The 17,848-nt window shown below is 47.4% G+C and overlaps 16 protein-coding genes across 16 annotated transcripts; 6 read left to right on the top strand and 10 right to left on the bottom strand.

The window, feature by feature from the left end:
- Positions 1–156: 156 nt before the first annotated feature.
- Positions 157–1,047, bottom strand: OGAPHI_003734 (uncharacterized protein; the record flags this gene model as incomplete). The annotated part of the gene is made up of 1 exon (XM_046204738.1): positions 157–1,047. The coding sequence occupies one exon, from the start codon at positions 1,045–1,047 to the stop codon at positions 157–159; it is 891 nt and encodes a 296-aa protein (XP_046060752.1).
- A 64-nt stretch (positions 1,048–1,111) lies between these two features.
- OGAPHI_003733 (uncharacterized protein) lies at positions 1,112–1,630 on the bottom strand (the record flags this gene model as incomplete). Its single annotated transcript, XM_046204737.1, has 1 exon — positions 1,112–1,630. The coding sequence occupies one exon, from the start codon at positions 1,628–1,630 to the stop codon at positions 1,112–1,114; it is 519 nt and encodes a 172-aa protein (XP_046060751.1).
- Positions 1,631–1,692: 62 nt separating this feature from the next.
- On the top strand, positions 1,693–3,516 carry OGAPHI_003731 (uncharacterized protein; the record flags this gene model as incomplete). The annotated part of the gene is made up of 1 exon (XM_046204735.1): positions 1,693–3,516. One exon carries the CDS (start codon positions 1,693–1,695, stop codon positions 3,514–3,516), a length of 1,824 nt encoding a protein of 607 aa, XP_046060749.1.
- On the bottom strand, positions 2,092–3,029 carry OGAPHI_003732 (uncharacterized protein; the record flags this gene model as incomplete). Its single annotated transcript, XM_046204736.1, has 2 exons — positions 2,092–2,499; positions 3,009–3,029. The coding sequence occupies 2 exons, from the start codon at positions 3,027–3,029 to the stop codon at positions 2,092–2,094; spliced, it is 429 nt and encodes a 142-aa protein (XP_046060750.1).
- Positions 3,517–3,520: 4 nt separating the features above from the next.
- OGAPHI_003730 (uncharacterized protein) lies at positions 3,521–4,258 on the bottom strand (the record flags this gene model as incomplete). Its single annotated transcript, XM_046204734.1, has 1 exon — positions 3,521–4,258. One exon carries the CDS (start codon positions 4,256–4,258, stop codon positions 3,521–3,523), a length of 738 nt encoding a protein of 245 aa, XP_046060748.1.
- Positions 4,259–4,335: 77 nt separating this feature from the next.
- On the top strand, positions 4,336–6,080 carry OGAPHI_003729 (uncharacterized protein; the record flags this gene model as incomplete). Its single annotated transcript, XM_046204733.1, has 2 exons — positions 4,336–4,930; positions 4,993–6,080. 2 exons carry the CDS (start codon positions 4,336–4,338, stop codon positions 6,078–6,080), a joined length of 1,683 nt encoding a protein of 560 aa, XP_046060747.1.
- A 47-nt stretch (positions 6,081–6,127) lies between these two features.
- On the bottom strand, positions 6,128–7,225 carry OGAPHI_003728 (uncharacterized protein; the record flags this gene model as incomplete). Its single annotated transcript, XM_046204732.1, has 1 exon — positions 6,128–7,225. The coding sequence occupies one exon, from the start codon at positions 7,223–7,225 to the stop codon at positions 6,128–6,130; it is 1,098 nt and encodes a 365-aa protein (XP_046060746.1).
- A 154-nt stretch (positions 7,226–7,379) lies between these two features.
- On the top strand, positions 7,380–8,315 carry OGAPHI_003727 (uncharacterized protein; the record flags this gene model as incomplete). Its single annotated transcript, XM_046204730.1, has 1 exon — positions 7,380–8,315. The coding sequence occupies one exon, from the start codon at positions 7,380–7,382 to the stop codon at positions 8,313–8,315; it is 936 nt and encodes a 311-aa protein (XP_046060745.1).
- Positions 8,316–8,350: 35 nt separating this feature from the next.
- On the bottom strand, positions 8,351–9,121 carry OGAPHI_003726 (uncharacterized protein; the record flags this gene model as incomplete). The annotated part of the gene is made up of 1 exon (XM_046204729.1): positions 8,351–9,121. The coding sequence occupies one exon, from the start codon at positions 9,119–9,121 to the stop codon at positions 8,351–8,353; it is 771 nt and encodes a 256-aa protein (XP_046060744.1).
- A 100-nt stretch (positions 9,122–9,221) lies between these two features.
- OGAPHI_003723 (uncharacterized protein) lies at positions 9,222–12,662 on the top strand (the record flags this gene model as incomplete). Its single annotated transcript, XM_046204726.1, has 1 exon — positions 9,222–12,662. The coding sequence occupies one exon, from the start codon at positions 9,222–9,224 to the stop codon at positions 12,660–12,662; it is 3,441 nt and encodes a 1,146-aa protein (XP_046060741.1).
- OGAPHI_003725 (uncharacterized protein) lies at positions 9,453–9,911 on the bottom strand (the record flags this gene model as incomplete). Its single annotated transcript, XM_046204728.1, has 1 exon — positions 9,453–9,911. The coding sequence occupies one exon, from the start codon at positions 9,909–9,911 to the stop codon at positions 9,453–9,455; it is 459 nt and encodes a 152-aa protein (XP_046060743.1).
- Positions 11,094–12,526, bottom strand: OGAPHI_003724 (uncharacterized protein; the record flags this gene model as incomplete). Its single annotated transcript, XM_046204727.1, has 3 exons — positions 11,094–11,402; positions 11,937–12,389; positions 12,473–12,526. 3 exons carry the CDS (start codon positions 12,524–12,526, stop codon positions 11,094–11,096), a joined length of 816 nt encoding a protein of 271 aa, XP_046060742.1.
- A 41-nt stretch (positions 12,663–12,703) lies between the features above and the next one.
- OGAPHI_003722 (uncharacterized protein) lies at positions 12,704–13,858 on the bottom strand (the record flags this gene model as incomplete). The annotated part of the gene is made up of 1 exon (XM_046204725.1): positions 12,704–13,858. One exon carries the CDS (start codon positions 13,856–13,858, stop codon positions 12,704–12,706), a length of 1,155 nt encoding a protein of 384 aa, XP_046060740.1.
- On the top strand, positions 12,893–14,944 carry OGAPHI_003721 (uncharacterized protein; the record flags this gene model as incomplete). Its single annotated transcript, XM_046204724.1, has 2 exons — positions 12,893–13,391; positions 13,728–14,944. 2 exons carry the CDS (start codon positions 12,893–12,895, stop codon positions 14,942–14,944), a joined length of 1,716 nt encoding a protein of 571 aa, XP_046060739.1.
- Positions 14,945–15,002: 58 nt separating this feature from the next.
- OGAPHI_003719 (uncharacterized protein) lies at positions 15,003–17,753 on the bottom strand (the record flags this gene model as incomplete). Its single annotated transcript, XM_046204722.1, has 1 exon — positions 15,003–17,753. The coding sequence occupies one exon, from the start codon at positions 17,751–17,753 to the stop codon at positions 15,003–15,005; it is 2,751 nt and encodes a 916-aa protein (XP_046060737.1).
- OGAPHI_003720 (uncharacterized protein) lies at positions 15,697–17,604 on the top strand (the record flags this gene model as incomplete). The annotated part of the gene is made up of 4 exons (XM_046204723.1): positions 15,697–15,733; positions 15,838–16,148; positions 16,965–17,120; positions 17,185–17,604. 4 exons carry the CDS (start codon positions 15,697–15,699, stop codon positions 17,602–17,604), a joined length of 924 nt encoding a protein of 307 aa, XP_046060738.1.
- Positions 17,754–17,848: the final 95 nt, after the last annotated feature.

Genomic DNA, 17,848 nt, shown 5'->3' with positions numbered 1-17,848 from the left:
TTTTTGGCTAATTTTTTAAGCAGCAGCACTTGCTGCATGGAAACTGGGAGTAGGTATAGCCACAGCTACCGTAGAAGCGAGATTTTTTTCCAGCTTCCAGAGCGATAAGCTTGGGGTCGATTAATTCGTGGTAGCTCTACATAGCCGTGGACGAAGCTAGATCCCGTCTAGAAACTTCACCACCTGGCCCACCGCGAAAGCCGGTGCGTCTGGGTTTTTACTGGTTGGTCCCAGGTTATGGGATCCACCCTCCACAACGGTGCTCAAGGGCGACCAGAACTTTGGGTCCGTAGCAGCCTGGAACTTCTTCACCAGAGCATGTTTGTCTGTGTCTGGCGAAACGTACTCGTCGGCTCCGCTGTACAGAACCAGTAGCGGCCGCTCGACTTTTCCAAAAGTCTGCTTCAGATCTTCAGGACCGAGATAGGTTGAGAAAAAATCGTCGTCACCGCGAATAGACGCTAAAGCAAACCATCTGTTGGCATTGATGGGCGCACCAAAAAATTGGTCGGTAATCTCCACAGGCATGAACTCTCTGCCGGAGCCTTTGCTTATCAGGTCCTGAGCATAAGCCACACTCTTATCGGTGACTTCCTCGCCAGCCAGCGACACAATTGCCTCTCTGTCGGAGGCAGATGCCTGGAGAACACCGAAATCGATGTCGGTTTCGGCAGTCTTGGCAAACTTGGACAGGTAGTACAGTGTGTTCTGACTGCCTGTAGAATGGCCCATGAGACCAACCTTTTTGCGGCTACCAACAGGAGAAAGCGGGCTTCTCAAGTAAGCGACGAGCTTGGAGATCTCATCGGCGTCTCTGGCCAGGGATCCCGTACCAAACCCGATAAAAGAGCTGGTGAATTGGATCTGGACCACCGACCAACCAATCGTGGCTAGTTTTTCCGCCAAGAGTGGAACATAAGGAACGGTGAGCAAACCGTCGCCCAAACCGCCAATGAAGATCAGCACGTTCGGCGAGTGCAAGTCACCGAACTCAAAAGCTGTCAGTTTCGGTGCGTATTCGAAAAGTCGGCCGTTAGCAGTAATCATCTGATATTAAAAGTTGAGATAAATAAATTTGGTGGCTCAACCAGTATTTATAGGTACATCAGGTCTATTTATTTTCTGAGCTAGAATGCGCTAACTCGTACGCGCGTTTTTCAAACGCACGGAACATCAGATTGGCCACCTTGGTGGCAAAGAACGAGCTCATCTGGTTGTAAAGCTCGTTCTTGAACTCGTACTCCAACCGTAGCACAGCCTTGCAATGTTCGTTCCCAAGGCTGTGCACGGTCCACTCGGTGAGCAAGGACTTGAACAGAGAGTGGGTGATGGACTTTGCCACGACCAGCTCGGGTTTCTTACACTGCAGATCACACGTGAACTCCTCCTCGAACTCACGGAACCCCACACGCAGTCCCGCCGTGGTTGGCTGCGAGTTCTCGTCTCGCGCTCGCACGAACGAGTCTGTACAGTATGGAATGAACTCGTGGTACTTGTCCACCTCCGAGATCAGCTGGTACACAAGCGATTGTGGGTGGTCGAACTTCTTGCTCAACGTGTACGATTGCTCCGACTGCTTGAAAACATTGCCAAGGTGCAGCGACCGGACTCTTCCTGCGGTCCTGAGCATGTTGAAAAATTGGTCAGTTCACGAGAAAATCAAATATTTAGATATTAAGCCAGTTCCAACAAATGCAGAATCCATTCCGTGTGGGAGTTTTGCGGTTTGCTGAAGCCAGCGGACTCGACGAGGGGTCTGCTAAGATTCTCACGTGTTTGTTTCTCTCTTTTCCGCTCAGCGCGATCTTTAAGAGACTGCCGGATCAGAGACTTCATGTTAAGAACTACTACATCATCGCCGTCAGTGCGGTGTACATTTTCTTTATTCTAGAAATCTGGTCCGGGTTCTTTGTGCTGCTGTTCAATGCGCTGTTCACGTTTTTGTTGGTCAAATACTACCGGTCCAGGTTGATGCCCTGGGTGAATCTCATCAGTTTGATGTTATTTTTATGTGCCAACCATCTTAAGGCTCAATTCTTTGCCTCGACCTACGACCCGTCCGTGATCGACATTACCGGTGCCCAGATGGTGTTAGTGATGAAATTGAGCTCGTTTGGCTGGTCTGTCAGCGACGGAAGACTGTATAAATCGGACACTGCCAAATTCAACCAGCTCACCACTTTCCAGCGTTCCAGAGCAGTGCTGCAGTACCCCCCAATCCTGTTCTTCCTCGGTTACGTCTTCTTCTATGGCTCGCTTGTCACCGGACCCTCGTTCGACTACAGCGACTATGAAAAGTTCATTCTGACCGATATTTTCGACGACGTCCCGCTCAACAAACGGCCTGGCCGCTCCGTCAAGCGCAGAATCCCGCGCAGCGGCAGAGTCGCGCTGCGTGGAGTTGTACAAGGCGCGTTGTGGGCCGCGCTCTGGATCTACCTGTCTCCGAGAATCACTCTTGCGTACGCAACGTCTCCAAGCTTCCAAGGACAGTGGTTCCTATATAAAGTTGGTTTCCTCTGGATCCTTGGAATCGTGCACAGAATGAAGTACTACGCCGTCTGGTCGATCAGTGAGGCCGGCTGTATCGTGGCCGGTTTGGGTTATAACGGTTATGACCCAAAGACAGACAAAATGTACTGGAACAGAGTGCAGAACATCGACCCGTACGCTTTCGAAACGGGTCAGAACGTCCACGACTGTCTGGAAGCATGGAACATGAATACCAACAAGTGGCTCAAGAATTACATTTATCTGAGAACATGCAAAATAGACCCGGAAACTGGAAAACTCAAGCCAGGAATGCTCCCAACGTTCATCACTTTCCTCACGTCTGCTTTCTGGCACGGGACTATGCCTGGATATTACATGACGTTCATTATTGGCGCGTTCATACAGACTGTTGGAAAACTGTTCCGCAGAAACTTCCGTCCGCTTGTTGCTTCCAAGGACAACTCCAACGTCTCCAAATACAAGCCTGTTTATGATGTGATTAGCTGGTTGCTTACGCAGTCTGCCTTTGGATACATTGTGCAGCCATTTGTGCTACTGGAGTTCGTTCCGTCGTTCAATTTATGGAAAACGTGCTATTTCTGGGTCCATATCGGAAGCATTGTCACCTGTGTGTTCTTTGATAGTCCACAAGGCAAGAAGTTTTCGAAGAAACTGCAAAAATACCATTTGCAACCGATTCCTGTGGAAAAGCCTGTCAAGAAAGAATCCCTTGCAAAACTCAAAGAACACTATTCATCGGCAACCAGCTTGCATGACGCTATCAAGAAGTTACCAGACTTCGACAGCCAGGAAGACATTATGGAGAACGTTGTTGTTCCTGATGTCCAGGAGATCAAGGACAACTATGACAAGCTGGCCAAGGAGTTTGATGAATGGACCAGCTCTAATAAAGAAACGGCTATTGACAAGTCGGAGGTTGAGGCCGTGCGTTCTGCGTTGAACAACCTCGAAAAAGACGTTTTCTCATATTTGGAGAAAGCAAAGTCGACCAAGACAGAGTAAACGTCTAGTCGTCGTCGTCGCTTTCGTCAAACAGATCTATTCCTGCCATAATAGCGGCAGCGTCTTTCTTTTCGGGACTGGCAGAGCTCTTAAAGCTATGACGACGCTCGGGAACAAGCTCGTCGTCGTCGTCAGCCTGTTGACTTTCCGGTTCTTTTGTCTCGGGCTCGACCATATCGACGTCCATCTGCTCGTCGGGTTCGCCGTTCTCGTGACGGACAATTTTATCGGGCATTAACGATGCTGTCGCCAGCATACCACGTCTCATGTTATCGTCTCCGGGCCAAATAAAGTTGTTGGGTAGGAGAAATCCATCAAATGTTCGGGGAATCTTGGAGAACTTCGCCAATTTCATGGCGTATGCGAGTAACTCTTTCACTGCCTCGAGGTTGGACTCTTTGGAATCAGACTCGGGCTCCATTTGCAATCGTTCATGAGTATCTAGTTTGGGAAGACTGTTGAGGTTTTTGCGACAGTCGATTAACGAAGTAAGAATGTTTTTGATATCATCGTTCAATCGTAGATTTTCCTTGTTTTGTTCAAAGACCTGGCTTCTTTTCAGCTCGTGAAGTCTTTCGAGCTGAGACAGTTCCTGATCAATGGTGTCGACAGTGGTCACCAGCTTTGCTGAAACGTCAACGTTCGGCTCGTACTGCTGAATGGAGTTAGTCAGCTCTCTCAACTGGCTCTCAAATAGCTCCACCTGTCGATATATAAAGGTATTTTCGTTAGAGTAACTCATCCACCATATATTTTATATCGGCAAATATCTTTTTACCTGTCGCAAACAATTTAAAAACATTCTTTTGTTTCCAATCAATGTCCGATAGCATTTTTGGAGCGCCAGATTCTCTGATGGAGGAGGATCCTTGGGCATTGCCCACCACGCGAAATTCTCAGACCTTACAGTCCTCGATACTGGAGGATAACAACTGGAGCTCGTACAATTCCAACGATATCCTCACCAATAACTTTGCTTCAATGGGGATAGATAAACCGCACACGACAGCAGAGGAGCATGAAACCCAGCCAATTGCTCCTATCACGGACCCGCTAGTCAACCAAGACGACCAGACCGGTGAAGACCCTCAGGAAGAAGACTTGAAGGAGGAATCTGTGTGGTCAGAGGAACTCGTGGCATCTTTCAATCCTTTGGGATACCACAACACGGATGACAAAACCATTATTCGCGTGAAGGAGATCCCAGAAAAGGAAGGACTGGTGTTTAAACACATAAACTATCTCATTAGTCACAACCTCAAGTTCCCAAGCGAATATTACCAAGCAGACAACAAAGCCACCGGATCAGAGACCAGAATTATTCGGAGATATAGTGATTTTGCCTGGCTGATTGAGGTTCTATGGCAGAAATACCCGTACAGATTGATCCCTGAGCTGCCGCCAAAGAAGCTGTGTAAGTATCCACCATTGCTTTTGAGCTTTACTAACTGAATGATCCAGTAGCATCGACAACAGATTCCATTTTCCTGCAAAAAAGAAGAAGAAGTCTTCAAAGGTTCCTATACCAACTCAGCAAGCATCCAATTCTATCCAAGGAGAGTCTGGTGATTATGTTCTTCACGGTCCCGAACGATTTCTCCAATTGGAAGAAGTTTGCTAATATTGAACTTACGGACGAGTACGAAAATATCAGAATTACTCTTCCCAAAAGATTCAAAATCAATCTTGATCAAGTCCTCAAGGGTCTTCACGAGAATGACCCGGAGAATGACGAAGAAGTCGACCGATCAGTTAATAATGACAGCATCATCAACAACATTACTCAAATCTGGAACGAGAGTCCAGTCGACCACAAAAAGCTTGATTTTATTGAGAACTTACAGACGATCAACGCTAGTCTCACAAAGTTTGCAGACATTTGGGCCAAGCTTTGTATCTTAGTCGAACGGATCGAAAAACGAGAGCTTGCATTGTCGATGGACCATCAGCGATTCTCACTGTATCTTGGGCAGTTTGTGAACAACAGTGGAAATCTATACGGTGTCGAGAACTTGGTCGGGTCAGAAGAGCAACCAGAGGATTCTCAAAACCTGTCAATAATCAACACCATCTTGAAGCAGGTGATCAAGTATTTCACAAATACCAAGCAACTGAAGGACGATGAACTTTCGACTTTGAGTTCAGACACTTTGGAAAATTTCCGCAAACTGCAGGATTATCTTGCCTCGCTCCACTTTTTGATTGAACGACTTGGTAGCTTCAAAAGCACTTCCGAGAAACAGATCCATACCTTGCTGAACAGAATCACCAAAACCAACGAGAGACTATTTCAGATCAAGATAAAGTCGGATATCAGAGGTTCTGAAGTGGATAAGCTTGTCACTGTGCTGACAGACTCCTCTGACTCGCTTAGCAGTCTTCTTTCCCGCATCATTCTTGTCAAGTCTGCGTTTCTGAACGAGTTCAAATTATTCCAGAAAACTAAATATTTGGTTTCGGAGACTTTCCAGGACTGGTTTGTGGAAAGGGTCAAGTACGGCGAGTTGCAGCAGGATGCGCTTCAACGTGTGTTCAACGATCTACAAGATATGCCATTAAAGTAGTTTGACCTACAAAAGAATTGATCCAATTGAAGCCTAATAGTCGTACATCATGCGATTTTTTTCGATGCGTTTGTGAATCCGACACCCATGATTGTCGCATACATGGAATTGTCCATTTCGTCGCTCTGTTTGAAATAGACCTCTGTGCCAAAAAGTGCTTTGATATCTCTGAGCAACACAACGAGCTCCTCGTCAAACTGGTCTTTATTGACAAGAAGTCTGCCGATGTCTTCTTTGCCGATCACCATGTACACAAGGGCCAAGTCTAGCTGATTTCTTCCAAGACATCCACTCTTTTGGATACGTTCCAATAGGTTCAAGGCAACACGTTCGCCAACATCCTCTGGGGTTTCTCCAGCAAGACCAATGTCCTCAACAACGTATCTAAATGGGACTTTCTTTGACTCTGTGAACAGCGTGAGACCGAATCCTGGCGACTTTCCGGCAATCTCACCTCTGGAGACGTCTGTTGTGATATTCGTGTCGCATCCTGTTGCTTTTAGCACTTTTCTTGCAGAATCAACAAGTCTATTGGCAACGGAAGGAGAAACTCTGGTACAGTATGCGATTCCCCGAATGGCGGAGATTTTGTGGTAATCGAGAACATGAACGGTTACAGGTTGGGGAATCAACGAATTGACCAGAAGATGGACCTCTCCTCCTCCCAAAGGTGGAGACCCGCGTTTCAAGATGTGCAGCTCGACTTCACGAACACCGAACTTCTCCATCACCGGAATCAACCCCCATTTGATGAATTCCACTCCAGCATCGTTCTTGGAAGCCGTTAGTCCCTTGAACACTATAGAAAACTTTTTCTTTGAGAATGGTGCCAGGTAAAGCATTGGTTCTATGAAATATCCACAAGCGGTTCCTTCTGGACATTGATGTGTGAGAGACCCTCCAATGATGATTCCCGGTCTGTATGTGACAGTGGTACCTGTGTATGAGATTTCGATGATGGATCCGTTGGTAACGTTTTCAAGCAGTCTGAGAAACGAGATTTCGTAGTCCTTGAGACCCGGGTTCAGATCGTCCGAGCGGATTTTCTCGATCTTGATTCCCTTACCACTGAGCGTGGCAAGAACCAGCCGCAGCCGGAAGTTTTCATGGCCTTGGAACGTGATAAGTTTGGTTCGTGAGGACATTAGGTAGTCTGAAAAATATTTATCAAGCACTTTAATTTTTTTTCTCTACACAGCCTGGAAAAGTCTTGATTTGAATCTTGTAGAGCGTAGTTACCCGGCCCCAGGCTTTGGAAAAACCAGTTGCCACAAATATTTAAATCCAGTCATCAACATTATGGACGAAGGCGGAACTGGTACTCCGGGCAGCAGGACCACGACGCCCCAGATCGCCACCCCAACGGGTGGGGATGGAGACGGAGCGGGTGCGGGGGCGCCTCATTTCGACTTCTCAAACGATTCGATGGATCCGACAGGAGACGTGAACAGAGCCAGAGCTAGACCCCAGCCAGGACAGCCGGGACAGCCGCCTCGCCGTGCGCCGGGAAGACAGAAGGGGTCGGGACGATTTGGAGAACAGAATCCCGAAGAGCTGGCCGACGCCGTTGCTGCTGCTGGAGTGAACATTCGTGCGGAGGAGGAAGCCATGATGGGTGGACTGCAGGTTTCCCGCCGCCAGATCAGCCCAAACAACTTTCTAAGACCGGCCCAAGTGGCCTGGTTCATGAACAAAACCATGGAGGACCAGGGGTTGCGCAAGATGGAGTACGACGAGGAGTTGATCAACCTGATGTCCAGTGCGTGTGAACAGTACGTTGCAGACGTGGTGACGGATCTGCTTGTTGTGTCTCGTCATAGACGCCGGGGATTGCGTACCAAACAGAAACAGTCTGCAGGAGGCACCAAGTCCGACATTTCGCGTGCCTTGAGAGATATCGCTACCAAACAGAAAGAAAGAGAAGAGAAAAGACTCAAAAGAAGAATGGCCCTTGGTCTGGACGAGGACAAGAAAGAAGGCGACTTGATTGCCGAACACAAACAAACAAACATCACCGCATCGTTGATGATGAGCGGGTCTAAGAAAAAGTACTCGTGGATGCAATCTTCCTCGAAAGCCGATCCAGTCACCGTTCGTGGAGACAACGGTATCAGATACAGAGAAGCGCGCGAGGAGCAGTCTCTTGTGCTGAGAGACCTGCTTCTGGCGTTGGAAAAACGTCGTATCGGCGTCAACAACGCCATGGTGAAAGGATATGCCAAGCTTAAGGACTAGGTCCGTGTATATTAGTGTACAAAAGTAACGAAACGTTATACTTTGATTTTTTTGCGAATGCCTAACGAGGACTTTTTGCGTTTCACGGTGACGGTCTCCTCATCGGACGAGGAGTATCCCGAGAACAGCGACGATTGTGCGGGCTGTGTAGCTGATGGTATATCAACAGGTTGTTTCGATTTTGATCTGAAGGCCAATTCTGCCTCCTTCTCGTCCTGTTTCTCCAAATCAACTTTTGTAGGGACTTTGGCCTTCTCGAGCCGTCGCCCGCGCTCTTGCAACTCCTCAATTTCTTCCACCAGCTCCTGTTCCTTCTGCTGTTCCAAAAGACGTCTTTCCAGTTGCTCCATTGCGGATTCCTCGTTCTCTTTCTTTCCCTCTTTGGCAAGCAGCTCCTTGCGCTCCTCCTCCTCCAACCGCTTCAACATCTCGTCCAACGTCTCGTCAGCGGCGATCTTGCCTTCTTTTCTCTCGTAATTTCGCTTACACCCAGAAACGCACTCAAAGTCGCCGTTTTTCGGGTCTGTGCGGAACACCAGGTCGTCGTAACATTGCGGACACCGAAAATGGAAGTGGAATATGCGGATCCCCAAATAGTCCTCTTTGCTGTTCTCCTTTTTAGCGTTGAACTTCTTCGATTTGGCAATGTACTCGCCACACTTAAGACATTTCATCGAGAATGGGATCATTAGCCGCACCGTGGGCCATCCCGCAGACCCAGACTTCCTCACCTTCGGCACCCTTTCTGCATTTAGCGGGTCGTAGTCCGGCGGATAGTACTTATTGATGGCCTTTCGCTCAGACATGAAGAAGCACTAATAAAATTATTTCTGTCAAAATATTTTGCGGGTGTCCTCGAATCTAAAACAAAAATATAAACACACACGGTAAAATAATAACAACCAAATGGAAGTGGACTTCAACTTGTCGCAGACGCTCACGTCGTTTGCAGAACAGCTCGACACGTTTGAGCTTGGAGATAGAGACCCGGAGGAGTTCTTGAACGTCATCACACAGGAACTCGCCGTCAGATCAGATGCCATCCTCTATGACGAGTACTGGGACCCGCTAATGAACTTGACTCATTGCTACTCGAAGTTAGAGCCACGACTTCAGTATAAGCTGGCTTATTTGATCTCAAGTACGTTGGCTGGTCAAGCAGACTACACCAACCAGATCATCAACTCCGCAGACGTGGATCTCTTCGCTACCCATAGAAGGCTCCTCGAACTGTACGGATACCTGATCCACGTGATTCTCGTGTATATGGGGCACGAGGAGGTGAATTTGAAGTTGCCAGATGGTAAACAACACTGGAACAAGACAAACAACGTGATTGAAAGCATACTGGTAGCCGTGATCAACGTCTTCAAACTGAAACTTAATTTGTTGATGGAAACTACTCCTGAGCGCAACCTTTTTACTGGAACCTTGTTTCTTAACCCAATCAACGCCCTGCTCGAGAACCCAGACCGTGCCAAAGTTGTGTCGGTCAAAATGCACGCATTCAAAGCCATCTGCATGGCCATCAAATACCACGGCCAATCTTCGCATGTCCAAAACGCCATTCTTCAACACCTGACCTACTTCCAGCATTCCAGTGTGGTCATGGCCGAACTTCTAGATACCCTCAGTCGCCATTACGACCATTACCAGCTCACAGATGAAGTGCTGAAGGAGGTTAGTGGACGCCAGTTTAACGAAAACGACACCAACGGTCCTAAAGCTATCAGTACATTTATCATCAAGTTGTCCGAATTGAGTCCAAAAGTCGTGATGCGCCAAATTTCATTAATTGCTCAGCTTCTTGATAATAACTCGTTTACTCTCAGATGTGCTGTGGTGGAAGCTGTTGGTAACATCATTACAACCTTAGCTAAGTCGCAAGATGAGTACGACGAACATAAAACACAGGCTGACAGTTTCCTTGAGCTTTTGGAGGATCGATTCCTGGATATCAATCCGTATGTCAGATCCAGAGCTATCCAAGCAATCACAAAACTGAGCGAGATGTCCATCAAGTTTGTGGATCGCCGACTTCGGTGGTCCAAACTCGCAGTGAGACATTTGGAGGACAGATCGGGAATTGTGAGGCGTAACTGTATCAAGCTGCTGACCTCCTTGATTCTTACGCATCCCTACAATGTTATGCACGGAGACCGGTTGGAGCTGAGCGTCTGGCAGAAACGGCTCGACGAAACGAAAGAAAAGCTCAAAGAATTGCAACCAGATCTGTTTGACGATGAACAGGAGAACGAAGAAACGAACGAACAAAATGAAGATGAGAGAGACGAAGAGGACGAGGAGGGTGATGAGGACAAAGATAACGACAGTGAAATGGAAGTTGACGAGGAGGAGGAAGACGGAGACGAAGAAAAGGACTCTGAAGTTAATCCAAAAGTGGAAGAGAAAACACAAGAATCCATTGCATCTGCCATTGCCAATGTCGATCCGGCGCTTGTCAACAAAGTGTCGCTCACGTACCAATATTACTCTGACGCGGTCGACTTCATCAAACTCATCCACAAGGCTGCCAACGTTTGTTGTGAGCTTTTGTACTCAAAGTCTAAGAACGAGGTGATTGACTCCATGGGATTTTTCGTTCTTGCAGATGCGTATGGAATTGAAAACTGTCAAGTCGGAATCAAGCGAATGCTGCATCTTGTCTGGATGAAAGGAAGCAACGAAGATGGAAACATGGTTGTTGACAAGCTGATCGAATGCTATAAATCTCTTTATCTGAGTGCGCCAGAGAAATCATCGATCGTACAACGTGCGTCATACATCGCTTCCAACTTGATCAAGCTCACATTCAACACCTCTGTCGCTGACCTGGCCTCGCTTGAAAAATTGCTGGGAGAGCTCTATGCAAAAGATTATATTGACCAGCATGTGGTGAAGGTTCTTTGGCAATTCTTCAATGGCGAAGCATCGAGCAAAAGACAAAGACGGGGTGCCATCATTAATCTCGGAATGCTGGCCTTGGTCGATAACGGTATTGCTTTGAAGGGATTGGACCTTATCCTCGCAATTGGGCTCGATCCACAAAGCGACGACTGGATCCTTTGTCGGTTTGCATGTATTGCTCTGAGAAGAATAGTTCCATCCAACGCATCAGCAAACGATTACAGAATGTCAAAAGAGGACGAGGCAATTGAAAAGCTATCTACTGTGCTCTTGCAATATACTCAAGACGGATCATGGTTTGGAATGGCAGAAGAGGCACTCAACTCAGTTTACGTGATATCCTCTCATCCAGATTTGGTTTCGTCTAAGATCCTCAAAGAGAAAGCCCAGAGAGTATTCTCTCCCGAATTTGACGAGTCTGAGGACAAGGTTGTTTCTTTGTCCCAACTATTCTTCCTGATTGGTCATATCGGTTTGAAAACGATCATTCACCTGGAGAAGTGTGAGACTGACTTCAAGAAAAAGAAGATTGCCTCGGAGGACAAGAAAAGCGAGCAGCAGAATGAGTTGGATATGATTGGAGGTACGTCCGAGGATGATTTTTCGGACGCAATCCAAGTTGTGAAGGAGAAAGAGATCCTGTACAGCGAAAACGGACTTCTGGCCAAGTTTGTTCCTCTCTTGAAGGAGACGATCATGAATCCAAAAGAATACAACGACGAGAGATTGCAACGGCAGGCCATTTTGTGTTTGTCGAAACTCATGTGCATATCTCCAAGATTCTGCGAAGAGAACCTTGGACTGTTCTTGAAAGTGATGGAGTCTTCCCAGGATCCTGTCGTGAGAAGTAACGCAGTTCTGGGACTTGGAGATATGGCTGTTTGTTTCAACAACGTTGTTGATGCCAGTAAGGATTTCCTGTACGGTCGTTTGCAGGACAAGGATATCATGGTTCAACGTACTTGTTTGATGACGGTTACGTTTTTGATTCTTGCTGGTCAGGTCAAAGTGAAGGGACAACTTGCGCAGATGGCCAAACTGTATGTGAACGAGGACCCAGGAATCGTGGACATGTGCAAGTTGTTTTTCACCGAGCTTGCTACCAAGGATAACGCCATCTACAACGGGTTTATTGATATGTTTAGTGGTTTGGCTGCTGATACCGAGCTGCCAAAGAAATCGTTCAAGGAGATTGTCAAGTTTGTGGTTTCGTTCTTGGAGAAAGACAAACATAAACAGCAGCTGGTTACCAAGTTCTTCCAGAGATTATCCAAGACAGACGACGAGGACCAATGGAACGACATTGTGTTTGCTATCAAGGAGATTATTCCTAAACAGGAGACCATGAGACGGGAGAAAGACACGCCGAAAAACAAAGTGTACGACGAAGTTCTAACGTTTATTGAACAGGGATTCATTCGTCCTGAACAGAGAGCATAGGTCTAGGTTTAATTGGAGATGATTAGTATATACAGTAAACATCATTTTTTCTTTCCGAAGAGCTCGGAAGGATGGTTGAAAACATCTGTAGCTATGACGCTTCCAAGAACGTGGTCTAGAGGCAGCTGTTTGGAGTAAGGTTCATTTTTCTCCAAGTGAGTCTTGACAAGGTCGACCAACCCGTCGATGAAGTCTGGGTCGTCGTTCAAGGACTCGCATCTGACCATCTTATGAGGGGCGCCGAGCTCTTCCTTGAGCTCGATGTCGATCTCGTGCAACGTCTCAATGTGGTCGGAGGTGAAGGCAATAGGGATGATCACGGCACCTGGGGCCTGGGAGTCGTCGACCTCGTCCACCAATTTTTTGGTGATGGTAGCAGTTTGTCCTCCAAGCCATGGTTTAGGACCGACCTGGGACTGCCAGACGAGTCTGTATGGGTTCGAGAAGTTCAGTTTCTCCATCACAGCATAAACGGTGGCTGCCACCTCGGCAGGATACGAGTCTCCTCTGTTGACGATCTCCATAGGCAAAGAGTGAGCACTGAACAGCAACACAACCTTGTCTCTGACCTCCTGCGGGAACTTGGTCAAGGAATCCTTGATATGGTTGGCAAAGGCGGTGGTGAGACCGTCGTTTTTTGGCCATCTGTCGATGACAGACCACTCGATCTGTCTATCAGGGTCGATTCTCTTGGAAACACGGTACAGGTCGTTGATGGAAGAGCCCGAGGTAGAGTAGCTGAACTGCGGGTATTGCGAGAATGCCACGGCTCTGGTGACTCCGTCCTTGAGCATCTGCTGGTACGTGTCCTCGGTGAGCGGGTTTGCGTATCTGAAGGCAACGTACGGCTTATGAGGAGCGGTGGCTGGCGACACAGAGTCGAGCTTCTCGCACACCTTGGCCGCCTGGTATTCGGACCACTTTCTGATTGGCGAGCCGCCGCCAATTTCGCGGTAGTGCGACTCGATTTTCGGGGTTCTGCGCTTGGCAATCACTTTAGCAATGAAGTTTTGGAATCTTCCAAACGGAATTAAGTCTGCATCAGCAAACAACCGGTATAAGAAGTCGTAGGTCTCGGGGATGGTCGAAGGTCCGCCCATGTTCATGAACATGACGGCTGTTCCCTTTGCCGCGGGAGTGGACTTGGCGGTCGATTGGAACCGCACAAACTGTCTGATAAAATTAGATCTCAGCATTGGAAAGAAATAATTAGAATTAATTTCGCAAAGTCTGGCCAATTTATTTATTTAATGTCTTTTGATATTAGCTGGGAAAGCATTTCCCACGATGCTAATATAAATTCGCAATTACTTCACTTTCTGAACGACAAATTGGCGTCTATCGAACTGCCCAATTATCTGAATGGATTGGAGGTGGTGAAGTTCTCTCTGGGAGAGAAATCGCCAGAGCTTACTATTAGAGACATTGATCAGCCGTTTGAGGAGTTTTACGCCGATCTCCAACAACCCACGCCGGTGCAACTGACGCCGATCCCACGCACACCGCTCAAGCCGCAGACCAGACCTCAGCTAGAGATCTCGAGAAGCCCGTCCCCCGCCAGCGTGCTGATGGGGGGTCTATCCAGTCCAGTGGGAACCCCCCGTGGATCTTTGTTGTTACCGAGAACAAACTCGTACGGACTCGGTTTGGGGGGTTTTGGGCTTCGGGAAATCCACGAGGAAACAGAACTGGCCCCGCTCCCAGACCCATCTCCCGTCCCTGAGCCAGAACCCCAGAAACTAGACCCCCGTCGCTCTGATAACGACATCCAGCTCACTCTCGACCTGAAATTCGACTCGAGCATCTACATCGAGGTGGTTTGCAACCTGCTCATCAATTACCCCACCCAAGAATTCATCAAACTGCCCGTTCGTTTGAAAATCACAGACCTGTTCATCCATTCGCTGGCTGTGGTGGCATATATCCAAAAACATGTATTTATATCGTTCCTGTGCGACATTGACGACGACGAAAACGCAGCAGATTCCGAGGAAATGCGCCAGGACTCGAGAAAATCGTCAGTGTCGGAAACAACACCGACCGTTCTGTCATCGCGCGATAGAATCGACATCATCCGCAACCTACGCATAGAAGGCGAGTTGGGCAATCACCACTCACCGCCAACGGCACACCAGGGCTCGATCTTGAGAAATATTGGTAAGATCGAAAAGTTCTTGGTTGGAACTATCAGAAACATCCTCATTGAGGAGCTCGCATGGCCCAGCTGGATAGAACTCGACATGAACGAGGAGGAAGACTCAGAAACAGACATTGACGATTGACTCGAAAAAAAAGAAATGAATATCTTAGATGAAGTACAAACACAGGCACGCACAGCCATCATCTTTTCTCATAATCCGGCCCGTTAGACGCGGCATGAAGCAAGTCGCTAAGCCCTTCTGTTGCACCCGTGGCGGGTCTCGGGTCGGTGTACGGGGAGCGAAGAGGATTTGGCAGCTGACGACTGTTCCTGCTCAAAGGTGGCAGCATTACACGATCGTCGTCCTTATTGGGTAGTATAGAACTCGAGGCAGTTGGGGATAAAGACCGCTGGAAGTGCAGACTGGTGTATCCGGGAAACTTGTGTTGACTGATATAATCAGTGGAGTGGTGGTGCAAGTATAGCGGGTCGTTGATCGCCAAGCCGCTGGCACCGTTGTACCGCAAATTCTGGACAGCGTATTGTTGATGGTCTATTGATTGGGGTTGCTGTGCTGAGATCAAATTGAACACTTCCAGATTATAAGAACCATTAGCTGAAGTTTTGTCGCTGGCCTTGGAATAAATGTCATCTTCCAGAACTTTGTTCAAGATCCGGAGAAACCTGTCAATTTGATGGTACCTGTTGGTGAACAGCTTTAACCAGCGACCGAAACAGATTTGAATGTTTCTCACGATGAATTGAAATTTCGTATCTGAAGCAAGCTGGGACTTGATAGAGTGCTCCTGTTTGTTGGAGTTCGACTTTGAATCCTTTGGAGAATTGATTAGTTTCTTCAGTTTGTCATTATTGTTGTTAAACTCGCCAATTGAAATGCTGTTGGCTCTCCGACGGCCACCTGTCGGAGCCGGTTTTTCGTTGTGATTACAGCCCAGTTCGTTGATCACAAAGAAAATGACCGCAAGAATGATGCTTTCTTCTTCGTTGTCGATCGAGGGATCATCCTCGTCCGAGTTGTTGGACTCGTTGGCTGGGTAGTCCTGGGTTTGTTCTGTACGAGGCCAGTTCTTGCCAATGGAAACATCCATGAAATACTTCTTTTTGAAGAAGTTGAGGATGCGGATAAGCACCAAGAAATTGCCCATGATGAACTCTACCATCACAAGCTTGTTTTCCGGGAGATTCAGCAGTTTTCTGTTGTCAACAAGACCTTCCTCGTCGAACACCAAAGAAAGCAACAAACATGGGAGCATGGTGATGCCCAAGTTGTTGTTGACAATGAAATCCCCGTTAAACGGTGTATTCATGAACTGGTGGAGATTCTTGTAGACCTCCTCGTCGGTCAGCTCTGTTGATGGTGCTGGAGAGTTGCCGTCTGTGTGGATAACGTTGATCAGCTTTGAGAGGTCAAATTCGATGATGGGCTTGTCGCTGTTGAGGAAGTTCTTGTCGTTTATTAGCGATTCTGTTTCGAAAAGAAACTCCTTCAAAGTGAGAGCCAAGAGAATCCAGTTGCTATCTGATTTTGGTATCACTAGATAATTCATCAACAGATCGGTGAATTTCAATGGGCAATTGAGCAACAGCCGACGTTTGACCACAGATAACAACTGAACAAATTCCTCGTCAAACTGACTTGTTGGCTTACCAGAAACGTTGAAATTCTTGTTTGCGAGGATGATTGCATTGTGGAGGAAGTTCTTGTTGTCTTTGAACAGACCCTGTTGCAGGATGACGTTCTTGTTGAGTTTGTTGATTTCGTTGAACTTCACCATCTGAAGCTCATTCATCAAACCGGCAATAATGGCTTTTTCCTTGAGACTCAGGTTGTTGTGGTTGACAAAGTTGGGAAAAGAGCTTGATATTAGCGACAGGTTGTTGATCATTTGGCCGAGCGTCTCCTCGAAAGACCCTTGTGTTTCTGAAAACTCGTCTGGAAGGGGTTTGTTCAGAAGATACAGATGCAGAGAGGACGGCGACTTGTTGTACACGAACGAGTACTCCGATAACAGCAGGTATGCGTGCCAATAGAACGAGTTTGCGTCGTGGACAGAGGTGTTTGGTGGCGAAGGAGACTTGTGCGTGTCTTTGCTGGCCTCGTTTTCCACGTTTGTGAGGTATGTGCTGATGATGTTGTTGAGGTAGTCGAACAGGACGTCTATTGGTATTGCGATTTTTTTACAGAGCTGTTGGCTAGTTTGGGACGGCGAGTTGAAGAAGTCGACGAAATAGTGGAGATAGACGTGGCCAAGGATGATGAGATGGTTGACGAACTTGTTGAAACTGGGACCGGAGTTGTAATTGATTTTGGAGTCGCTGATTTTTTCAATCATAATGTCCCAGCTGCGATTGAACATTAAGCTGGCGTCGTCGAACTCGTTCATGCGACACGCGCCCAAACAGATGATCAGATACAGCATTTCGTCGGTATCGGACAATCCCTGGAGCTTGCTAAGGTTAATGCTTGGGAGGTTGGCCTGCCATTTTTTGCAGCTACCAAAAGCAATGATGTACTTGCCAACGGAACAATTGAGCTTCAAGTCCAGATACCCAAACTTGTTGGACAGTGTCAACAACGAGGTGATGGTCTTCTCTGCAATGAGGGCTGAGCTATCCTCTGTGGATTCCGCCTCGTTAGGCGAATTTGGTATAGCCGATAATTGCAAGTTGACGGGCCCGGAGTCTGAAGCTCCGGTAGGAGATTTCAACAATTCGTCCTTGGTGGAGATGTTATCATCAATGTTGTGCTTAAGAACCAGTCCATGGACAGTTCGAAGATGACGTTGCAACAGATCGCGTCTTACAAACCCGTTCTTACAGATCGAACACTGGAACGGCTTTTCTCTAGTATGAGACCGTTCGTGCCTAAGCTTGTGCTCGGACCTGGAAAACGAGCGAGCGCAAAATTGACAAATATATCGTTTGGTCATTAAGTTCTTGTGCCTGTTGATACGACTACTTATATTACAACGTTATAAACAGGCTCCCCGCCTAATTTTAGCCGATACGTGTATGTCATAAAATT

This window comes from Ogataea philodendri, assembly GCF_020536065.1.
Source record: "Ogataea philodendri strain CBS6075 chromosome Unknown scaffold2, whole genome shotgun sequence".
In the NCBI taxonomy this organism is placed as follows: Eukaryota; Fungi; Ascomycota; class Pichiomycetes; order Pichiales; family Pichiaceae; genus Ogataea; species Ogataea philodendri.
The sequence above is the reverse complement of the archived record's forward strand: the minus strand, read 5'-3'. Positions and strand labels throughout refer to the sequence as shown.